At 43.7% G+C, this 23,630-nt stretch overlaps 2 protein-coding genes across 2 annotated transcripts in view; both read left to right on the top strand.

Annotated features, from left to right (window-relative positions):
* LOC125283328 (zinc finger protein 805-like) overlaps positions 1-18,078 on the top strand; it is a 46,820-nt gene extending 28,742 nt beyond the window's left edge. The window contains 2 exon segments of the mRNA XM_048224115.2: positions 11,485-11,497; positions 16,391-18,078. Of these exon segments, the coding sequence (XP_048080072.1) occupies positions 11,485-11,497; positions 16,391-17,997 (1,620 nt within the window). The 3' untranslated portion in view covers positions 17,998-18,078.
* Positions 2,687-13,495, top strand: LOC130544086 (zinc finger protein 805-like). Its single transcript, XM_057313960.1, has 3 exons — positions 2,687-3,208; positions 5,703-5,829; positions 10,655-13,495. Exons 1-3 carry the CDS (start codon positions 3,176-3,178, stop codon positions 10,858-10,860), a joined length of 366 nt encoding a protein of 121 aa, XP_057169943.1. The 5' UTR covers positions 2,687-3,175; the 3' UTR covers positions 10,861-13,495.
* Positions 18,079-23,630: the final 5,552 nt, after the last annotated feature.

Here is a 23,630-nt window from a genome sequence, read left to right as displayed (position 1 = left end):
GTTCTTGGGGTCCTGTGGTGTTTGATATTTGTTCTGCCCCAGGCAAGGTACTCCCAGGTTTGTCTTTCCAGGTTCTCTGGTTCCCCCAAGCAAAATTACTGAGCCAGTGCTCTTGACCTGGGAGTGGGGACCATGGCCCACTTCTCTCTGACACCCCCATTTGGAGAGCTGAAGGATCAGTGGGGTGGGTGGGAAGTAGCTTCAAGTCTTTTAGGCTGCCTTCTCCTAGTGTGGAAATACTTCCTTTCAGCGGGGGTGAAAATGATAGCGTACCAGTATTCTCAGCAGCATGGTGCCCAACGTGGAGCCTCCAACCCAGAAGTGGTGACTTGGTGGAAGAGACTTCTGGGACCATGTTGGCTAGGAATTTAACCTTAGCAACAACTAGCTAGGAGCAGGATGAGAAATGCAGACTTCCTGCCCCTCCTGGGAAGGTGACTCTCCAACTGGGAGTTGGGAGTGAGGGATCCCTGTGCTCTCATCTGCACCACTGTATAGTGGATTTTCTATCTGGCTAAATTGGGAATGTTGAAGGACAATGAATGTCTCAGTTCAAATACCACAGACTCTCACTGCTTTTACAGAATTATAGATCATCTTGAATAAATGTTCTTCATTTGTTGTATATCCTTAGGAACATTTTCCATAGACATTAAATCTTGTTTTGTTTTTGCTTGTTTTAAAACTTTCACCAGTTTCACTGGGGAATGAGTCCACGTAATTACTCATCTTGTCAAGCTAGAAGTCCCTCTATGCTCTTTTTAAAATTAAACAATTTTAGATTAAGTGTAAAGTGGCAAATATAGAGTTCCCATGTAACTTCCACCCAGTTTCACCTCATGTAAATATTTTTAGGATGTATGGTACATTTGTCAAAGCTAAGAAATTAACATTGATACAACACTGTTTACCTTACAATTTGGATTTTACTAAATTATTTTCCCCACTAATGTACTTGTGTTGCAGGATCCCATTCCAGGACATCAAGTTGCATTTAATCATTTTATGTTTAGTTTTCTCTCATCTCTGACAACTGCTCTGTCATCTTTTGTTTTTCATGATCCAAACACTTTTGATGAGGATTCATCAGGTATTTTATACGATGCTCCTCAATTTGCATTTATTTATTTTTAAATGAGTGAAGTTGGGGGTTTTGGGGAAGGACATCATAGAAAAGCTTTTTGCATTGTACTATGTGGTACATTGTGTCAACATGACATTACTAATGATGCTAGCCTTGATCAGGTGGTAAGGGTGGTGTCTGCCATTTTCCTCTGCTGTCAAGTTACCATTTTTCTCTCTCCAATCTTAGTCACTAAGTCCAGTCAACTGAAGGGAATCAAGCTCCATCACCTGAAGTAAGAGTATCTATATGTATTACTTGGAATTCTTTAGGAAGATTTCTCTTATCTCCCTCTATTCATTTACATGAGAGCACTATTCTTGTTTTTTAAAAAATTGATAAATACAAGTACTTACAAGAAATATGCATGTTGTGGGGCGCCTGGGTGGCACAGCGGTTAAGCGTCTGCCTTCGGCTCAGGGCGTGATCCCGGCGTTATGGGATCGAGCCCCACATCAGGCTTTTCCGCTATGAGCCTGCTTCTTCCTCTCCCACTCTCCCTGCTTGTGTTCCCTCTCTCGCTGGCTGTCTCTATCTCTGTCGAATAAATAAATAAAAAATCTTAAAAAAAAAAAAAAGAAAAAGAAATATGCATGTTGTGATTCCCATTTTAGACACATGGGGAGAAAAGAAAGGGGAGGTCTACTCCTTCGTGATGTGTTTAGTAATTGTGACAGGACAGCAGGGTCAAACGCACACCCTGTTTCCATTTTTATAACTATGCTCAATTCATTGGAAGCTGCACTTTTCTCACCTTGGCCTGAGAGAAAACAAAACAAAACTAAAGAAGTAACCGATGATAACTTCTAAGAAATTTTGTAATACATTCTTGAAGGACTGTCAGAATTCCTAACATGATTTTGTTGGTTTCTTGTTTGCAATTACTTAACGCCGGGTTGGTTCAGGGTTCGCCCCTGTCCATTCCTTTCTCCACCTAGTCTCACTCTTGTGGACCCTTGAGATAGCGGCATCTGCTAACAACTCCCGAATTTCTGTGTCCACGCACGACCCTCTGCCGGCCCTCAGACACAGGTCGATGTGCCCACGGGAAACAGGCACTTGAAACTGCCCTTGCTCCAGACTGGAGTCCCGACGTCCCCCCAGCCTCGCTCGCGTGCGGCCTCCCCTCCTCAGGGGCTCGCACACCGCTCCTCGGGCTCCCGGGGCCCACTCCGCGTGTCAAGGCCCCGCAGCACGTGGCGCTGGCCGAGAGGCGCCGCGTCGGAGGGGGCTTCCGGCGTCCTCGTCTCCGCCGTCACCTTACCGCTCGAGCAGCCGTCTTCCCTCCAGGAGGATCGCCGGGAGGTGAGGCGCACGGGGAAAGTCACAAGCCGAGCCAAGGCGGGACCCTGCACGTGCCCTGACCCCGGGCGGAGGTCCCCGCCTCCTGAGCCTCGACTTCCCCGGGCATGAGAGGGACGGCCTCGCCCCGCCCCTTGATCCCACTCTGAAGAAGAGGGTCTGAGGCGGTCCCTGGACCTCGCGTACTCCTCCGGAGAAGACACGCTTGGAAAGTGCCCCCACCGCCCATTTTCTGTAAGGAAAAAACCACATTACCCAGAAGGTTGTGCTCCGCGTGTCTGCGCGGGCGCTGGGCCAATGACTGCCCAGGCCAGGGGCATTTCCTTCAGCCCGGACCGGCTGGGCGGGACTTCCGGTCCCAATAAGGCGTACATCATCCGCCTGTGCCGGGCAGGTCCTCTCCCGGCTGTGGGGCTTTGAGCGGTGGGCCGGGCACCTTTCCGAGGCCCGAGCGGAGAAAGTGGCGTGGACCGTAGGTCCCACCTCCGTATCTTTGTACTCCCGACACCCGTCCCTCATCCTCTGTAACAGGGTGTCACGTGAGCCCCCTGGGGCGCGGGTCGCTGTCCCCGCAGCCGAAAAGCTACGCCCTGGGCCTCGGACGCATTTCACACTGAGGAAACTGAGGCTCGGAGTACGACAGTCAGTCGAGGTCACCCCGCTCTGGGCAGCGAAACGGTGGCAGTCGGCTGAATCCCGCAGGCCCCTCGGCCGCTGCCCCTCCGGGTCCTGCTCTGTGCACAGGGTCCCATGATGGCGGCGGCGTGGATGGACCCTGCGCAGGTGAGTGGACGATGCGCTTAGCATTGCTGCCTCTCTGCTGCGGAGGGGCCCCTGGGCAGCCTGAAGGCCAAGAATGCCTTTCGATTTCCTTTTCTCCTTGTCGTTTGTTTACAGCAAGTGGCGTTGGCTTGTCACTTTATCCGTAGTCTTACATCTGTGGCGGGTCTCTGACAGGTGTTCGCTCAGTGCAGGAAGGATGAAAGGTGCATACTTCCAAGGGCTTCCGTCACTTATAAATCCAGCCCGCTGCCATGACCTGTAGGTGCCTACCGGGTTCTCCCGCCGACCTCCTCTGATCTTGCCTTCTTTCCCGATGCACCAGCCTAACCATGCTAAGTTCTCTTTCATCCCCCCAACTTTTGTCCTAGCACTGGCCTTTGCCTGGGATGCTGCCCCTGTGACTTTGCAGGGCCTCCCTCTGACATCCTTCTGGCCTCTGCTCAGATGTCACTCGCTTGGAGAGCACTTTCCTAACAGTTCTGGCTAAAATGGCCCCTTCCCAGCTTGCCCATCATCTGGCTTTTTTTTTTTTTTTTTCTTTTTTGACAGAGAGGGAGCACAAGTAGGGGGAGCAGCAGCAGACGAAGAGGGAGAAGAAGGCTCACTGCTGGGCAGGGAGACCGATGCGGGGCTGGATCCCAGGACTCTGGGATCATGACCTTAGCCGAAGGCAGACGCTTAACGACTGAGCCACCCAGGCGCCCCTCATCTGGCATTTTTGTGTAGGGAACCATAGGTGTTCATGGTTGAATTTGTCTAGGATGTTGTGGGAGCAAAGAGAAAGCAGTAACAGAAGAACCATGATGGCCGGCCTTCAGTGGTTCTTGCTGTGGCTGACAGGCAGACATAACATATCACCTCATTTAATCCTCAGCTCCTCTGAGTTGGGTTGTGTTATTATCGCTGTTTTGCATGAGAACAACTTGAGCCTCGGAGAGGTTTAGTGCCCCAAATCACTGCAGCTCTTAATAACCAGTGTGTTGACCACCACAGCCTGTATTTTTACCCCTTTCTGTACAAAAAGCAGATAATAATGCCTGGAGGAAACACGTGAAGTCAACTTTGTAAGCCAAGCAGGCTTCCTTACAGGCCTTGGGCATGAGATGGGGATATGGCATTTTAGCAAGTGGAAGTGTGTGGACAAGAAAAGGCAGATTGATTGTTTAAGGAGTCCTCAGAGTACCTGTGTGATTTCCATGGTCCTCCTGTCCCCATCTGCTGAGATGTACCCTGGGAAGGCCAGACTGTGTGGTCATTTGCTGAGTGTTCCATCATACTCTCAGCCGTGACAGACACTGTGACAAGTCAAAGGCTGTTCTCATGGCCACAGCCTGCATTGTCCTCAATAACTTCTATTTTCTGGGCCTGAAGTATTCTTTGCTCAGGCATACGTGCTGTTGAGACTCAGTGGGTGAGTTGGAATTTCCTCAGAGTTGCCAAGGTGGGGGGGGGGTACTGAGGCAAGAAAAAGAAACAGTGACTCAGTGTGGATTCTTCTTGGTAGTCTCTGAGGAGCAGAAGGTGATGGGACCCAGTCCAGGCCCTGCCACTTCCCAAGCAGGTGCCACCACGTCAGGTGATCGTCCTGTGAGGTGGGTGATGATGAGTTCGTTTCTCTGCCCATGTCCACAGAATTATGTTCAATGGTGGCTGAAATGAATGTTGCTAGGAAATTTATTTGAAATGCTTCACATCTTCATTAACTCCTTTGCTATTGGATGAGTGTCAAGATTATGCCATTAGACCCTAGACCAGAGGGACCTCAGTTCAAATCCTGCCTCTGCTCATACCACATGTAAACTGTGGGTGAACTATTAGAGCACCCTGGACCTCAGGGCCCTGACTGGCACAAACATGATAATGATATTGACCTCACAGGCTGTGGCCAGTCACCCCAGTGTTTCTTTTACGAAGATTTTTTCTTTAATTCTCATAACTATTACTGCCGAGTGAGAATTATTGTATTGATCCAGAAATTGAGGCTCAGAGAAACAAAGTGAGGCTCCCGAGTTCACACGGCAGGCAAGTGTTGATTTTAAGACTTTGGATTCAAACCTCAGGAGTACGGCTTCAGAGCTGGGGACTTTCATTCACATGAGCAAGACAGGTAGAGCATCAGCACGAGTCAGGCATGCAGTGAAGATCAGTGAGTCTCGGCTGCTGTTGCTGTAATTATTATTGGTACTGTTTTCATTATCTTTGTTACTCTCTCCCATTCTTGTGGCATCTTAAAGCCCTTACCGTTCTGTGCCTCACAGTCCACGCAGGAAGCTCCTGACCTCTCGCCATTCTTCATTGGCTCCCACATAGGAGGCTCTGTCTCTTATGCTGCTGTAATCAGGGCAAACCAGCATCTCTGCCTCCTTGAGTCCAGCACAGAGCTCAGCCCTCAGGGGGTGTTTGGTCACTCTGCTCCCTTGCCATTGAGAGAGATGGGCTCTGATTCCCATTAATAGCTGCAAGACCAAAACACTGCCTCTCTTTGACTTTGCAGATGCCTGTGACCTTTGATGATGTGGCTGTGACTTTTACCCAGGAGGAGTGGGGGCAGCTGGACCCAGCCCAGAGGACCCTGTACCAGGAGGTGATGCTGGAGACCTGTGGGCTCCTGGTCTCTCTGGGTAAGGCCTCCCTAACTCTGTGGTGTGGGAGACCTGTCATCTCCTTCACTCGACTCTCTGGCTCCAGGCCTGGCTGCTTGAGAAGGCCTCTGTAGCCTTCCTGTCCTCCTCCCCACTTCAGTCATTTTCTAGACTCCTCTCTTCCTTCATACTCTCCTGTGTCTCAGGGAGGGTTAAGCAAGAAACATAGTTTCTTGGAGAAGGGTATGTTGGGAGGAAATGGGGGTGTCTCAGAAAACCTAAAGGCTGGAATTCCAGCTGGGCCCCTTGAGGGACTGATACAGGAACTTAGAGAAACACAATTAATCCCTGGCTTCTGGGGCTTTTGTCCTGGCTTCTCTCTGTGGGTCTGCTTGTGCCTCTGTCTTTTCACAATGATTTTTTTCTGCCACAGCTATTTTGTAGCAGGAAGTGGCCCCCAGTCCTTGCTGTGTGAGGCCCCATGTTCCTTGTCTCTACTTCTTTCTGTATGCTGATACTGTTCCTCTTCACTCATTAAATTCTCCCAACATGCCGTCCTTGGCAAATAAGGAAAATAGGGCCACTGCAGCGAATCCCTCATAAAGCCTAATCTGTTCAATTTAAAAGACACATCTTCATTGTGAAAAGCTCTCCTCTGCGTTTTTTTGGTGGTCACAAGTCCTTTCTTTTGTGAAATGTTGGCCAGAATAGATGGTATTTTGTATTTATGCATGTGTCTCTATTTGACTAAATTACTGAGTGCAGTTCCCAGTTTTTTGTTCTCAGTGGTTCATGAAATGGTGTCTAGCATCACCAGGTCTGCCTCTCTCCCGGACCCCTGTTTCTTGAGGATTGAATCCTCCTGCTCACATCCCCTTTCCCCTCCCCCTCTTACTGCTTCAGCCTTCTTGGACTCGGGTTGCTGGCCCCACACAGGAGTGTTTGCTGTTTCCTTTTTACTGTAGCGCTTAGGAGACCAGGGTCTTTTGTTTGTCCATATAAACTTGAGAATCAGTTTGTTGATATCCACAAAACGACTTGCTGAGAGTTTGACTGGGTTTGCATTGAATCTACAGATCAAGTTGGGAAGAATTGAGCCTTTCTATCCATGAACATGAAATGTCATTCCATTTATTTTGTTCTTTGATTTTGTTTATTGGAGTTTTGTAGCTTTCCTCATATAGCTCCTATATATATTTTGTTAGATTTATACCTAAGTATTTCATTTGGGGAATACTAATGTAAACGGTAATGTGTTTTTAATTTTAATTGCTGGTACATCCGGAGGCATTTTGTATGTTACGCTTGTGTCCTGCAGGCTTGCTATAATTGCTTATTAGTTCCAGAGGTCTTTTGTCGATCCTGTTGGATTTTCCACATAGGTGACCATGTTATCTACAAATAAAGAATTTTATTTCTTCCTTCTCAGTCTGTATACCTTTTTCTTCTCTTATTACATTAGCTGTTTTTTTCAGGATAATGTTGAAAAATGGTTAGAGAGGATATCCTGCCTTGTTCCTGATCTTAGTGGGAAAGCTTCAAGTTTCTCACTTTAATGTGGATTGTGAGCTGTAGGTGTTTTTGTAGATGTTCTTTATCAAGTTGAGGAAGTTTCCCTCTATTCCTATTTTGCTAAGCATTCTTTTTTTTTTTTTTAATGAATGGATGTTGTATTTTATCGATGCTTTTCTGCATCTATCAGTATAATTGTGTGATTTTTCTTTAGCCTGTTGATGTGATAGATTATATTAATTGATTTTTAAATTTTTATCCAGGTTTGTATCTCTGGGATAAATCCCACTGGCTGTGGTATGTAATCTTTTTATACATTGTTGGGTTTGATTTGTTAATATTTTGTGGGGAATTTTTTTACATCTATATTCACGAGAGATACTGTGTATACTTTTCTGTAATGTTTGGTTTTGATATTAGGGTAACGCTGACCTTATAGATTGAGTTAGAAAATATCCCATCTGCCTCTATCTCTGGGAGAGAATGTAGGGACTTGGTATAATGTCTTCTTTCAGTGTTTGGTAAAGTCACCAGTTAACCCATCTGGGCCTGGTGCTTTGTTTGTCTTGGAAGGTTGTGAACAGTTGGTTCAATTTCTGTAATAGATATAGGCCTATGCAGATTGTTTCTTCTTCTTTTTTTTTTTTTTTTTTAAAGATTTTTTATTTACTTATTCGACAGAGATAGAGACAGCCAGCGAGAGAGGGAACACAAGCAGGGGGAGTGGGAGAGGAAGAAGCAGGCTCACAGGGAGGAGCCTGATGTGGGGCTCGATCCCATAACGCCGGGATCACGCCCTGAGCCGAAGGCAGACGCTTAACCGCTGTGCCACCCAGGCGCTCCCAGATTGTTTCTTCTTGTGTGAGTTTTTAGCAGATTGTGTCTTCAGGTAATTGGTGCCTTCATCTCAGTTATCAAATTTGTGAGCATAGAATTGTTAATAGTATTCCATTAATATCCTTTTAATGTCCATGGGATCTGAAGTGATGTCATCTGCTCTATTTCTGATATTAGTAATTTGTGTCATTTTTCATATTTTCTGGCCTGGCTAGAAGCTTATCAATTTTATTGATCTTTTTAGAGAACCAGATTTTGGTTTTGTTGATTTTCTCTATTTTCTGTTTTCAATTTCACTGATTTCTGCTCTAATTCTTATTTCTTTTGTAGTATTTATTTTGCATTTAATTTACTCTTCTTCTAGTTGCCTAAGGTGGAAATATAATTCAGATCTTTCTTTTAAAAAATACGCATTCTGGGGCGCCTAGGTGGCGCAGTCCTTAAGCGTCTGCCTTCAACTCAGGGCGTGATCCCAGCGTTCTGGGATCGAGCCCCACATCAGGCTCCTCTGCTAGGAGCCTGCTTCTTCCTCTCCCACTCCCCCTGCTTGTGTTCCTTCTCTTGCCGGCTGTCTCTCTCTCTGTCAAATAAATAAATAAATAATCTTTTAAAAAATAAATAAATAAAAATAAAAAAATAAAAAATACTCATTCTGTGTTATAAATTTCCTGCTAAGCACTGCTTTGCTCTATCCCACAAATTTTGTTAAGTTGTATTTTTGGTTTTTTAGTTTGTTTAAAGTTTATTTATTTATTTATTTAGTAATCTCTACACCAACGTGGGGCTCAAACTCATGACCCCAAGATCAAGAGTCACATGCTCTTCCAACTGAGTTAGCCAAGCACCCTGTATTTTTGTTTTCATTTAGTTCAAAATATTTTTTACTTCTTTGAGATTGCTTCTTAGACCCATATGTTATTTAAAAGTGTGTTGTTTAATCTGCCTGTTTGGGGATTTTCCAGTTATCTTTCTGTTATTAATTTCTAGTTAATTACTTTATGGTCTGAAAGCAGACTTTTTATGATTTCTATTCTTTTTAAAATTTGTTAAAGTTTTTTTTTTAATGGCCCAGAATATAATCTATCATGGTGAATGTTCCATGTGAGTTTGAGAAGAATGTGTATTGTTTTCAAATGAATTAGTCTGTAGATGTCCGTTATATCCAGTTATTATCATATTGATGATAGTGTTGAGTTCAACTTTGTCATTACTAGTTTTCTGCCTGTTGGATCTGTCCATTTCTGATAGAAGGGTGGTGTGGTCTCCAACGGTGATAGTGGATTCATCTGTTTCTTCTTGTCATTCTATGAGTTTTTGCCTCATATAGTTTGACGCTGTGTTGCCAGACAGATACAGATTAAGGATTTTTATGTCTTCTTTGCAAATTATCCTGTTTATCATTACATAATGCCTTCTTTATCCCTGGTAACTTTCCTTGCTGTGAAGTCTCCTCTGTCTGAAATTAACATAGGTATGCTTGCTTTCTATTGATTAGTATTAGCATGTTTTATTAACATATTAGTATATTTTTCTCCATTTACTTTCAACATGTATATATCTTTATATTTACAGTGGGTTTCTTATAGACCTATAGTTGGGTTTTGTTTTGTCTTTGTTTTTGTTTTTTTAAGATTTATTCATTTATTTTAGAGAGAGAGAAAGCACAAGCGGGAGGGGCAGAGGGAGAGAGAATTTCAGTTATTCGGGGAACCTGACAAGGGGCTCAGTGTCACAACCCTGAGATCACTACCTGAGCCAAAACCAAGAGTCAGACACTTAACTGACTGCACCAACCAGGCACCCCTGGGTTTTGTTTTTTGAGCCACTCTGACAAACTGTTTTATAATTGGAGCATTTAGAAAAACATTGATGTTCCAAGCGATATTAATATAGTGGGATTAATATTTACCATGTTTGTCACTGTTTCCTATTTGTTGTTCTTGTTCCTGTTTTTGTCTTCCAGTCTTTCTGCCTGAAATAAACCCTTCTCTTTACTCAGAGTACCCAGCCGCTCTGCTTACCTCAGACTACTGATAATCAGGGATGCCATTTGTGAAATGATGGAAACCGAGGTTTTTTAACCTACCAGGCTGGGTGCCATCACCTGAGGAGTGTTTAAAATCTGATGGCTAGGCTTCACCTCAGAGCTTTTGTGTAAATTAGTCTGTGGTGGCATTCAGGCTCACCAGCTATGGCTAATGCACAGGGAGGTCGAGGCCCCTGACTGGATTAATTAGAAAGTACATTCAGGAGATAGGTCTGAAAAGCGTTGGGATTCTACAGGAAGGAGATCAAAGGGAATTGGTGCTGTCTCTGGAGCCAACACTAATGGCTAGTCTTTGGGACCCAATAATCATGTTTCATGCATTGGTTTCCAGGTCATATCTTTTTGTTTGCATGGATGGGAGCAGCTTCATTCTGAGGCATTCTCCAAATTCTGAAATCCCAATCTAGACTTAGAGATTTCTTTCTTCTCACCACAATTTCCACATCCTTTTTCTTTCTCCTTGAACAGGGTGTCCTTTGCCCAAACCAGAGCTGATCTATGCATTGGATCACAGCCCAGAGTTACAGACATTGAAGAGAGGCCTCTCCCTTAACTCCTGCCCAGGTAGGTGCCAACAGCTGGCCAGGTCAGGGTCATGGCAGCTTGCAGACAGCACAGTGATCACTGCCTCTGGAATTTGTGGAAGTTTTGTTGTGGCCTCTCTGGAGGCTTAGGATCCATGAAGCCTTTTAACCCATGGTCCTTCTGCCCACCGCTCCAGCCCTATCACAATCTCCAGTGCTCTTGTGGAGGTGTGAGGCCTACTGGGTCATAAGTTCAGGCTCTCAGCTCCAGCTGCTTGGGCTTAAAAACTAGCTGGGACCCACAGCAGCCTCGTGCCCCTGGGGAAGATGCATGATCTCACTGTGCCTTTATATATAGGTTCGGCCAATGTAAATCTAGCTGCTCTAAAAGGCATATTCCAGACTCTTGGTGACTCAGCATATGAAAAGTACTTTTATCACCCAAGGACCATGGGGGTCAGTGTGGAGCTTGGTACCCCGCAGTTATTCAGGGACCCAGGTACCTCCTGTCATCAACATGAGACTTTGCACGTTGTTCTGGCATCTTCCAGCTGGCAGAGGGGAAACGGGAGAAGAAAGGAAGATGTCATACCCACTTCCCCACACACTGTTTCTCCTCACTTTCCACTGACAAGACATCTGGCCACACTTAGGCACTGGGGCTGGGAAACGAGGCTGAGCCGTGTGTCCAAGGAGAGGAATAAATGGTTCAGTGAGTGTAGTCTGCTACACTCAGTCTGTTCCCGAGTCATTGGTTGTTTGAGGATGTACCAGATTGTGCATCAAAGTGGCTCACACTGGCCCTGACCCATAGTGAGTGAATGGGTCAGCAAAAGTAAGCTGTTAGTGTGTTCACATCATATTAGTCCTAATGAATAATGATAGTATCTCCCATTTCCCTCTGCACTGCAAGGAAACAAGCTATACTCTGCATCCCACCCTTTCTCACCTTCTCCATCCACCCCTTGTCCAGGTGCCAGTCAGACACTCACAAGCACTCCCTTACTCCATGTCTTCATACCCCTCCTGTTCGCTTAACCTTCAAGGTAACATTTTGCCTTCTATTCCCCAAATCTGGGCTGCTGAGGCCCTGGGGATGTCAGGTGTGGTGAGTGGTGCCACTGCAGAGCCATGCTGTCTCCCCTCTGGGCTTTCGTCCCAAGTGTGTGTCTGATCGGCCCCTCAGAGTCTGTTCCAAATCTTCAGCCTTGTCAGCAGTCTCACGTCTGTGAATGTGGAAAAGACACTTCACGCTCAGCATGCCTACGAGGGAGCTCATGATTTTGCCTGCTCCTCCCACCTCCCCCGCATGTTAGAAGGCCCCATGCAACTCCAGATAACTCCTTAACACCTCCGTCTTTGCCAGCCCTACATTCAGACATCCTGTCCATTTCACATGAACATCTTCACCACCTCCCCTCCTCCCTGAGAACCATCCCTACACTCCTGAGTCCAGGTTTTCAACTTTTGCCTGGGTTATAGCTGGTCTCCCCACATCTCTTGTGTGCCTCTGAGCTGTCCTGTCTCCCGCACTGGCTCCCCCAACCACTGAGAGCTTGTTTCAGACCTTCACCATACCCCCCAGCCACCGATGTCTTAGCATATTTTTATGTTGAAAATAGTCTGTGTTCTTGCGTTGCTTGATTTCCAACCGTTACACATTGATCTGAATCTCTCATATGTGTGGCTTCCCTTCTCACCCCCACCATGAGGAGGCCTTGCCCCCAACCGTGGCAAATTCCCACACTAGAGGCCAGATCACACCTTTTCAGGGAACTGGCTTCTTGCTTCACTGCTGTTCTGCCTCTTCTGTAACTATCCAGTCTCATAAAAATATGCTTGGTTGCATCATACTAGGGGAAAGTAAATGAAAAAGGCTTATGGCTCTCCAGTGTCTTCACACTGGTATCAACTCTGCTTTCCCTGTTATAACCCATCTTCTTGGAAAAGTTGTCTCATTCTTTTTTTTTTTTTTTTAAGATTTTATTCATTTGAGAGAGAGAGTGAGAGAGAAAGAGAGGGCAGGAGCAGGGGGAAAGGGAGAAGCAGACTCCCCACTGAGCAGGGAACCCGATGCAGGGCCTAATCTTGGGACTCCAGGATCATGACCTGAGCCGAAGGCAGACGCTTAACTGACCAAGCCACCCACGCACCCCAAGTTGTCTCATTCTCGCAAGAGATGTCTACACTCATGTTCCACTCTCCCATTTGTTATTATTTTCTTGCACTTTTTTTTGTTTATTTTTAAAATTTTTATTTATTTATTTGTTAGAGAGAGAGCACAAGCAGGGAGAGCAGCAGGCAGAGGGAAAAGCAGGCTCCCTGCTGAGCAAGGAGTCCGATGTGGGACTCGATCCCAGGACCCTGAGATCATGACCTGAGCTGAAGGCAGACACTTAACCGACAGAGCCACCCAGGCGCCCCTTCTTGCACTTTTTGAATGAGCTGTAACTCATATGCTTTGTTGTACAAAAATCTTAAGAGGTCATCTTGATGAATCTTTGTGTACATATAAACCCATAGAACCACCACCTATGTTAATATTTAATATACACCACGGTGCCCCCTTATCTGTGGTTTTGCTTTCCGTGGTTTTAGTCACCCACAGTCAATTACAGTCCAGAAGCAGATGATCATCCTTCTGATGTATCATTAGAAGGACACCAGTATGTCACATACCTGTGTCATTCACCTCACTTCATTTCATCGTGTGGGCATTTTATCATCTCACAGCATCACAAGAAGAAGGGTGAGTGCTGTATAATAAAATATTTTAAGAGAGAGACTACGTTTGTGAAACTTTTATTATAGTATTTGTTATAATTGTCTATTTTATCATTAGTTACTTTTGTTAATCTCTTATGTACCAAATTTATAAATTAAACTTTACGATAGGTGTGTGTGTATGTAAGTGTGTGTGTGTGTGTGTGTGTGTGTGTGTGTGTGTATAAACATACTATGTATAGGGTTGGTACTACGCACAATTTCAGGGACCCACTGGGGGTCTTGGAACAAATCCCCCGCAGATAAAAGGGACTACTGTACAACATTTCCAGCCCCTCGTCAGGGTCTCATGCCTTCAGTAGCCCCTTTTGCTGGGTAATCCCTACTGAGACCATCAGCATGAATTTGTTTTGACTATAGAACCGCACCGCGTGCTATCTGTATGTCTGTCTCCTTTTGACCATCATTATGTCTGTGGGATTCTTTTCACGTGGTTGCGTATAGTTGGAGTTTGTTCACTCTCAATCTAATGTAATATCTTGTTGTGTGAAAAACTGCCATTCGTTTATCCATTCCCCTCTTGGTGGGCATTCCTGCTCTTTTCAACGTAACGCTGCCAAGAATATTCTTGTTACGTGTTTTGGTACAGATAAGCACTGATTTCTGTTAGGAACAGATTCTGGTATGTTTCCATGTCAGGTTTTCTTTATTGGAAAATGCCAAGCAGTTCTGAAGAAGGCTACACCCTTTCACCTTACCACCATTCACATGTGAAAGTGGTAACATCGTTCTCTTTGTGCTTTGAGGCCCCATGAGGGGGTTCCTCTGTACCACAGCACTGAAAATGTTCCTTATACAGTCACGTTTTTGCTCCTAATTTTCCAGTACAGCAGCAACCGTAGTGATAATGGGTAGTGGCCCACAATTTACCAAATGATCCTCCAGTGGCTGGCACTGCTGACCACTTTATAGGCATTTTGTCATTTAACCCTCAGGACAGCCTGTGAGGCAGAAACTGAGAGTCTTCAGTTTTTCAGACGAGGAGATTGAGATGGGAACAGCTAAGTAATTTGTGCCAAGTGTTCTGGCTCCAGAGCCAACATTCTAAACTCCGTGCTGTGTGAATTCATAATGCACCAAACTTTTCAGATTGTGTCGTGAGCATCTGATCCTCTTGGAATCTCTGCCCCCAACCTCCCAGGACCTTCCTTGTCTTCTTATTCTGGTGACGTTAATGTTAACTCATCAGGCATCTCGTGGACCATTCTTTTTACTCTTCAATACTCTTCAGGGTTAATCTACACATTCTGACACGGCCAATTTATATGCTTCCTAAGTAGGTCTCAGATGTATATTATTTGACTAACCCATAATAAAAAAATAGAGCTAACCTGTAGTTATGTTTTGCTCAGTGTCTGGCCTCATACTGAACCTGGTTTACACAGTGAATGTGGTGAATGCAGGATTTCACTTCATCCTCACAGAGCCCTACAGGGCAGGCTCTATTGGTAGCTTACTTTTTTGGAAGACAAAATGAGGGCTTATGAAATTTGAGTGCCTTGCCAGAGACCGTGGAGCTAATACGGAGTTCTTGTGGGACTTGGGCCTCGGGTTTTTGTGGTCAGAGACCATGATCTTAACCATAATCCTGCTGTGACCTCTAACTTTGGTTTAGTGGGCCTCAGGTACAAATTCCGATTAATCATAAATCTTGGTTTATGACACATTGTCATTACTGAGTCAGAATGACCTTGATTAATTGATATATTAACTAAGTTATTTGCCCATTCATTTCTTTTTGAAAATAATACACTTAACATCACTGACTTCAAGAATGAGAATATTACTCATACCAACTGTCTAGTCAGTCTGGACTGCTGTAATGAGAATGCCAGAGACTGGAGTTCGGTTAAACAGCAGATGTTTATTTTCCACAGTTCTGCAGGCCAGAAGTTTCAGATCCAGGAGCTGGCAGATCTGGTGTCTGGTGAGGGCCCTCTTCCTGGTTTGCAGATAGGAGTCTCCTCTTCCATCCTCATGTGGCGCTGAGAAGACGCAAATGCACTAGTGTTTCTTCTTGTGAGGACACCAGTCCTGTGTCAGGGGCTACACCCTTACCAGCCCCATCCTTTGGTGCACTGCAGGTTCCCTGAGTCTTGGAAGACTCTACCTTTGGTCATTCCATTAGCAAAGGCTAAAATGGCTTTCCTGTTTTCTCTCTATGGCAGTTTCTCGCATTCCCTGTGTGGGAACCCTCCCCGACCTCGTCCTGGCTGCTGTGGAGGCTGTGTCAGGTGCCCTTTCGCTGGCCTCTTGTAGCATCTGGAGATGTTCTTGCTTTGAGCAAACCCAGCACATACAGTGTCATTACTCTGTGTACTTGGCCCTCATTGCCAGACACTCTGTCCCCCATCTATTCTCTCCCTCTGGGTTTCTGCTCAAAGGTTTCAAGAATTCAAGGTCGAAAAGAAATTGCAAACTGGATTTCAGAGATTTGAAAACATGACAGGCTCAGAGCCACTGTTTTCATCTTCTTATTCCCACTGAAATGGCAATTTTCTTTTTCTGTGTTGCCATCTCTAATGAGCCCTTCTGTATATTGTATTCCCTTCAGGTGACAGTACAAAGCCCAAGACCACAGAGCTTTCCCTTTCTCACCTTGCCTTGTCTGAGGAAATCTCACCACAGGAACAACTGACTCAGCACGCTCTGGGGGACTCCCAGCTGGGGCAAGGCAAGAATCAGGATAGGCCATCAGAAATGCTAGAAGGCTCATTGAAACCAGGGGTAGACCCCCAAACGGAGAAGCTCCCTGGGAACATGAAGCCTGAACATGATGGTTTAGGGACAGATGATGGTCTACACTCAAGGACTATACGGGAGCTAATCCCTCCAGGACATGTTCTCCATGAATATGACTCACGAGGACTACTGAAAGATCCCTTGATTCAGGAAGGGAAACGTCCCTATCAGTGTGAGGAATGCGGGAAAGTGTTTGCCAAGAATTGCTTTCTTGTTCGACACGAGCAGATTCACACTGGAGCGAAGCCCTATGAATGCACCGAGTGTGGGAAAACTTTTAGCAAGAGCACACACCTCCTCCAGCACCACATGATCCACACGGGGGAGCGGCCCTACGAGTGCATGGAGTGTGGGAAGGCCTTCAACCGCAGGTCACACCTCACAAGGCACCAGCGGATTCACACTGGAGAGAAGCCTTATAAGTGCAGCGAATGTGGGAAGGCCTTCACCCACCGGTCCAATTTAGTCTTGCATAACAGAAGCCACACCGGAGAAAAACCCTTTGTGTGTAAAGAATGTGGGAAAGCCTTCCGTGATAAGACAGGTTTCCTTCGACACTATATCATCCACACAGGAGAGAAGCCCTTTGAGTGCATGGAGTGTGGGAAGGCCTTCAACCGCCGGTCACACCTCACATGGCACCAGCAAATTCACGCTGGGGTGAGACCCTTTGAATGCAATGAATGTGGGAAAGCCTTTTGCGACAGCACGGACCTCATTCAGCACTATGTCATCCACACAGGAGAGAAGCCATACAAGTGCCTCGAGTGTGGGAAGGCCTTCTACCGCCGGTCACATCTCAAGCAGCACCAGCGGAGTCACACTGGGGAGAAGCCCTATGTGTGCAGCGAGTGTGGAAAGGCCTTCACCCACTGCTCGACTTTCATCTTGCACAAAAGGGCCCACACTGGAGAAAAACCCTATGAGTGCAAAGAATGTGGGAAAGCCTTTAGCAATCGATCAGACCTCATCCGACACTTCAGCATCCACACTGAGGAGAAGCCTTATGAGTGCTCAGAGTGTGGGAAGGCCTTCAATCGCCGGTCATACCTCACAAGGCACCAGCGGATTCACAGTGGAGAGAAGCCCTATGAATGCATGGAGTGTGGCAAAGCCTTTTGCCAGAGGGCAAACCTCATTCGACATGCCATTATCCACACTGGGGAGAAACCCTATGAGTGCAGTGAGTGTGGAAAGGCCTTTACCTACTGCTACACTTTTATCTTGCATAAAAGGGCTCACATTGGAGAAAAACCTTTTGAGTGCAAAGAATGTGGGAAAGCCTTTAGCACTAGGAAAGACCTCATTCGACACATCAGCATCCACGCTGGAGAGAAGCCCTATGAGTGCATGGAGTGTGGGAAGGCCTTCAACCGCCGGTCAGGGCTCACAAGGCACCAGCGGATTCACAGTGGAGAGAAGCCCTATGAATGCGTTGAGTGTGGGAAAACCTTCTGTTGGAGCACAAGTCTCATCCGACACTCCGTTATCCACACTGGAGAGAAGCCTTATGAGTGCAGTGAGTGTGGAAAAGCCTTCAGTCGCAGCTCATCCCTCACTCAGCATCAGAGGATTCATACTGGGAGAAACTCTGTCAGTGTAACGGAAGTGGGAAGACCCTTCACGAGTGGGCAGTCCTCAGTCACCCTCTAAGAGCTCCTCTTGGGGAAAGACTTCTTGGATGTAACCACTGAGGAAACATCTTACTCAGAATCTGATCTTTCATACCAAAGAGAAACCCCTCAGTTTCCTTCCCTATGAGAAACCCTTCTGTTGCAGGATATCATTTGTCATCTAAGGAGTCAGACTGGAAATTGACCCAGTCTAGAGCCTTATTCTTCATCTGAGAATTCATCCAGGAGTGTGATCCAGTCATTCTCATGCACTGAGTATAACCATCAGCCACATCTTTCTCCTTAGTTTACACTGAAAAATTATCTCAGGGATATTTAAACAAAGGAGGAGAAGACATAAAGGAGAAAGAAATGCAAGCATGGTTGCTTTCAGAGTTCTGTGACAAGCCTATGGCAGTTTGTTGTTCCACATCTTATATGGGGAAGGGGGATGTTGTTGCAGAGATCAGAAAGCCTTGTCCCCTTTATCTTACGTATACTTCCACTGCTGTCCATTGTCAGGACAGTTGGACATTTAGGGTGTGTCTGAAAACATTTATTGAAAGCCTTTGTTCTACAGCTTCGTCTCTATCCTTGAGCAGCATAAGTCTTAATGAGGAATATGAAGGCTTGGTTATGAAATACTGTTATATTTCAGGAGATAAAGATGTATGTATGAATGAGCCCACTGTACAACACTCTTAAGACTTTGATTTGTTTTTTTCATATATATTTAACAACCCACGTGCTCTTGATCTACTTGTTTATTGTTTTTTCTGTGTGATGAGGATGGCAGTGTAGCTAGGTGACCTTCCCAGATGAATCCGAATTCTTCCCTCTGAGTGCGGTTCCTAAGCTTCTCCAGTCCTCCTCAGAGAGGCTTCTCCCAAGTCCACATCAGTTGTTTTCTAGGGGTTGAATTAGAGCCAAAACAAAATAAAACACATAGCTAAATTAGCTTAAAAAAACAACCCCATAAACTCAGAAAAGCAGAGAAGGAATCTCATTTTTAGTCTTTACAAAAGATTGTGTGAAGATTCCCTATTGAGGAAATTGACTAGAATTTTTAACGACGAAATTGGTGTGTGCACATGCAGGTCTCTGTTACACAGTTGTTACCATGGCCTTAGTCCTGGTACAATAAGTAATGACTAGTACCTTTTATCAGGGTCTTTTGGAATTCCTTCTTTGTTTTTTTGTTTGTTTTGTTTGTTTTTTGAGCTGCATGTGATAGCATTACCTCACATTAAGAAATATGCTGTGAAGAAAGATGTAAAAATAATCACGCATTCACATCGAACCCTCCTCAGGGCCTTTTAAATCATCACATGTGTACTTTTGTATTGCTATCCTAGGCCAAGCCATTTTTGTTATATTGATTCACGACATTATTAAGGAACCTCTTAATCCTTTTCATGTCATGTGTAAGAGGTCTTAATCAAGCTCTCTGTCCTGAATATTTTCTCTTAAAGTTTTATAGTTTTACCTTTTACATTTAAATCTCTGATCCATGTTGCATTCACTTTTGTATTACTATGTGTGGTTTAGGTTGAGTTTCTTTCTTGTATTTTTGCCTAAGGATGTTTAGTTGACCAGCACCATTAGTTGAAAGCTAGGCTACAGTGTTATGCCTCCATTGAATTATGTTTACTCCTTAGTCAGAAATCAGCTGGGCATGTTTATGTTGGTCTATTTCTGAGTTTTCTATATTATCCCATTGATTCATATGTCTAAACCTCTGCCAGTACCACACTATCTTGATTACTGTAGCTTTCAGTAAATCTTAAAATTGGGTAAAGTGATTACTCCCCCTATATTTTAAAAATTGATTTAGCCTTCCATATTAATTTTTCCCCTTGGCTTTCTATATACACTTTATTGTGCTTTTCTGTATTTACAGAACGTCTTGCGGGGATTTTGATAGACATTACATTAGTCTGTGGATCATTTTGGTGAGATTTGGCATCTATTATGTTGACTCTTTTGGTCTATGAATGTGGTATGTCTCTTCACTTATTTAGATCCGTTTTTATTTCATTAGTGTTTTATAATTTTCCACTTGCAGATCCTGATCATGTTTTGTTGGATTTTTATCCAGGCACTTTTTGGGGGGCTCATTATATATCATATTGAGTTTTTAACGTCAGTTTGCACATGATCATTACTGTGACAAAGAAATATGATTAGTTTCGATATGTTGACCTTGTCTCCTGCAGCCTTGCTGAATTCACTTATTCCAGCAGATTTTTTGTGTGGATTCCTGAGGGTTTTCTTCATAAACAATAATGTTATCAGCAAATAGCAAACATCTTTTGTCTTCTTCCCAATCTGTATCTCTTTCGTTCCCCTTTGCTGTTTTTATTGTACTAGCTAGAATTTGCAGTGCAATGTTGAATAGAAGTGGTGAAAGAGGACATACTTGCTTTGTTCATAATGTTAAAGAGAAAGCATTCAGTGTTGACCATTAAATATGATGATAGCTGCAGTGTTTTTGTTTTACTTTTTTTTTTTAAATTTTAACTCGTGTAGTTAACACACATTATATTAGTTTCAGGTGTACAATATAGTGACTCAGCAGTTCCATACATTACTCATTGGTCACCAAGATAAGTGTACTGTTGGGGCGCCTGGGTGGCTCAGTCAGTTAGGCGACTGCCTTCAGCTTGGGTCATGATCCCAGGGTCCTGGGATTGAGCCCCACCTTGGGCTCACATCAGGCTCTCTGCTCAGTGGGGAGCCTGCTTCTCCCTCTCCCACTCCCCCTGCTTGTGCTGTCTCTGTCAAATAAATAAATAAAATCTTTTAAAAAAAAAGATAAGTGTATTCTTAATTCCCTTCACCTAATTCACCCATCCCCCCAGTCACCTCCCCTCTGGTAACCATCTGTTTGTTCTCTATAGTTAAGGGTCTGTTTTTTGGTTTGTCTCTCTCTATATAGATGTTCTTTATCTACTTTGGGAAGTCACCCCCATAATTTGCTGAGTTTTCATTATGAATGGGTATTGAATTTTGCCAAATGCTTTTTCTTCTTTGGTTGATGTGATCCTGTGATTTTTTTTTTTTTCCTGTAGCCTGTTGATATTATGGATTCCTTTGACTGGATTTGAATGCTGAACTGGCCTTGCCTCCCTGCAATAAACTGCACCAGGTCATGGAATATTCTTATAATATAGCAGCATTCTATTTGCTAGTATTTTGCTGAGGAATTTTGTGCCTAAAATCATGAGCATATTGGTGTATAGTTTAATTTTTTTTTGTACTGGTATTGGTGTCTGAGCACTACTTGCCTCCCAAAATGAACTGCAAAGTGTTGCTCTTTTCTTTCTTCCTTTCTTTTCCTCTTTTTTCCCCCGGATGAGATTTTGTAGAATTGGTGTTATTTCTTATTTAAATATTTGGTAGAATTCTCCAGTGAAATCATTTAGGCCTGGAGATTCCTCTTTGGGATACTTTTAATCACATATTGATTCAACTTAATTGGCATAAGACTGCTCAGAGTATCTATTTTATATTGGGTGGGTTTTGATAGAATGCCCTTCTGGAGAAGTTGTTCCATTTCATCTAAGTCTTCTAATTAAATTGTGGAATTGTTTGAAGTATCGCTTTATTATTCTTTTCATGACAGGAAGATCTGTGTTTATATCTCCTGTTTTATTCCTGATATTGGAAATGCATATCTACTCTTTATTAATCTTCTTAAATTTTTATCAATTTTATTGACTATTTCAAAGAACTAGCTTTTTATAAAATCATTGATTTTCTCTATTTCTATTCTCAATTTCTTCTCTGATCTTTATTATTTCTTTTGCTCTCTCTGGTTTATTTAGTGCTGTGTAGTTTACTGAGATAGTAGATAGATCATTAACTTGAGGGTTTTTTTTTCTTTTGCAATATACGAAGCATTTGGTTCTATGAATCTCCTTTTCAGCACTGTTGAAGTTCCATCCCACAAACTTTCATTTGTTTTGAATTCATTTTCATTCAGTTTATTGATTGCATCTGAGGCTCCCTCTCTGACCCATGGATTATTTAGAAGTGTGCTTCTTGGTTTTTAAGTGTTTGGAATATTTTGTTATTTTTCTGTTATTTTTAGTTTCGCGTGTGGTCTGAGTACATGCTCTGTGCAATTTCAAAACATTTACATTTCTTGGTTTGTTTCATGATCCACCAACAGGTGAGCCATAAGCAGCATTCTTATTGAATGTTCCATGGATGCTTGAAAAAGATATATATTCTGCTGTTGTTGGATGGAGTGTTCTATAAATGTGAGATTCTGCTGGTTATTGGTGTTGTTCAGATTTTCTGTATCCTTGCTGATTTTGTGCGTAGTGTTTCTATCAGTCACTGAACAAGAAGTGTCAAAATCCACAGCTAGAATTGTGGAATTGTCTCTTTCTTTCTGTTCTATTAACTTTTGCTTTGTGTGTTTGAATATTTTCTTGTTTGATGCATATACATTTATGATTGCTATATCTTTTTGGTGTATTGACCCTTTTATCATTATGTAACTAATATCCCACTTTGTCCCTGTTAATTTTCATGGCTCTGAAGTATACTTTATCTGATATTGATATAGCCACTGCTGGATTTTTATTATTATTTATATGGTTTATCTTTATCTATCTCTTTTATTTTAGCCTACCTATATTGTTATATTTGAGGTAAATTTTTTGTGGGTAGAATACAGAGGGGTACTGCTTTTTTCCCTTACATCTGACAGTGTGTATTAGACCATTGGTATATTAGACCATTTATATTTGAAGTAGTTATTGACATGTTGGGACTAAATAATGTCATTTTTCTTCTTTGATTTTTAATTTTTCCTCTTTCTTGTTCCTGTTTTTCTGTTTTGGCTTTTGTGGGGCGGGGGTGGGGTGGGGAAGAGGGTTTCCTTGCCTTCTTTTAGGACCTTGGACATTTTTTAGAATTCAGTTTTGATTCATGTATAGGGTTTTGGGGGTATATTTTTTCCTTTCTTTTTAAGTGACTACTCTAGGTATTAAAATGTACATGTGCAGTTTATCACAGTCTCCTGTCAACAGTATTTTAGCAATTTAAGCAGTGTAGAAACCTTACTTCTATTAGGTCCCTTTACATTCAATATTCTTTTTTTTTTTTTTTTAAGATTTTATTTATTTATTTGACAGAGATAGAGACAGCCAGCGAGAGAGGGAACACAAGCAGGGGGAGTGGGAGAGGAAGAAGCAGGCTCATAGCAGAGGAGCCTGACGTGGGGCTCGATCCCATAACGCCAGGACCACGCCCTGAGCCGAAGGCAGACGCTTAACCGCTGTGCCTCCCAGGCGCCCCTCAATATTCTTTTAATACAATTGTCTTGGGTATTTACTCTTCATATTTTGAGGACCGTATCAAATGATGTTATTTTGTTTCAGTTGTCAAACATTTTTGTTTCAGTTGTCAAGCTCATGAGAAGGGTAGTCAAGTTACCTCTGTTTCTTAACCCTTTTCACTTAAATTTCAAGCCTTTTTTTGCTATCATTTCCTTTCTGTTGGAGAACTTCCTGTAGCCATTCTTTCTGGGTAGGTGTCCTGGTGACAAATGTTCTTTGTTTTCTTTCATCTGAGAATGGCTTTATTTCCTCATCCTTGAAGGAAATTTTGATGCAGTATAGCATTCATGGTTGGCAGTTCTGTCTTGGTACTTGCAAAATGTTATGTCACTTCTGTCAGGCCTCCGTAGTTTCGGGTGAGAAATTTGCCATTCAAACCATTGTTCCCCTAGATAATATGTCATTTCCCTCTAGGTGCTTTTAAAATGTT

This window comes from Ursus arctos, unplaced genomic scaffold (genome assembly GCF_023065955.2).
Source record: "Ursus arctos isolate Adak ecotype North America unplaced genomic scaffold, UrsArc2.0 scaffold_19, whole genome shotgun sequence".
NCBI classification, from domain to species: domain Eukaryota; kingdom Metazoa; phylum Chordata; class Mammalia; order Carnivora; family Ursidae; genus Ursus; species Ursus arctos.
This window is presented reverse-complemented; position numbering and strand designations above follow the sequence as displayed.

What these genes read in the sequence shown, in the direction of transcription:
- LOC130544086 (XM_057313960.1), top strand. Translation starts at nt 3,176, where the DNA reads ATGATGGCGGCGGCGTGGATGGACCCTGCGCAG. An exon ending in CGTGGATGGACCCTGCGCAG is followed by an intron (nt 3,209 to 5,702) that starts GTGAGTGGACGA and finishes TTGACTTTGCAG; the next exon opens with ATGCCTGTGACCTTTGATGA. An exon ending in TGGGCTCCTGGTCTCTCTGG is followed by an intron (nt 5,830 to 10,654) that starts GTAAGGCCTCCC and finishes CTCCTTGAACAG; the next exon opens with GGTGTCCTTTGCCCAAACCA.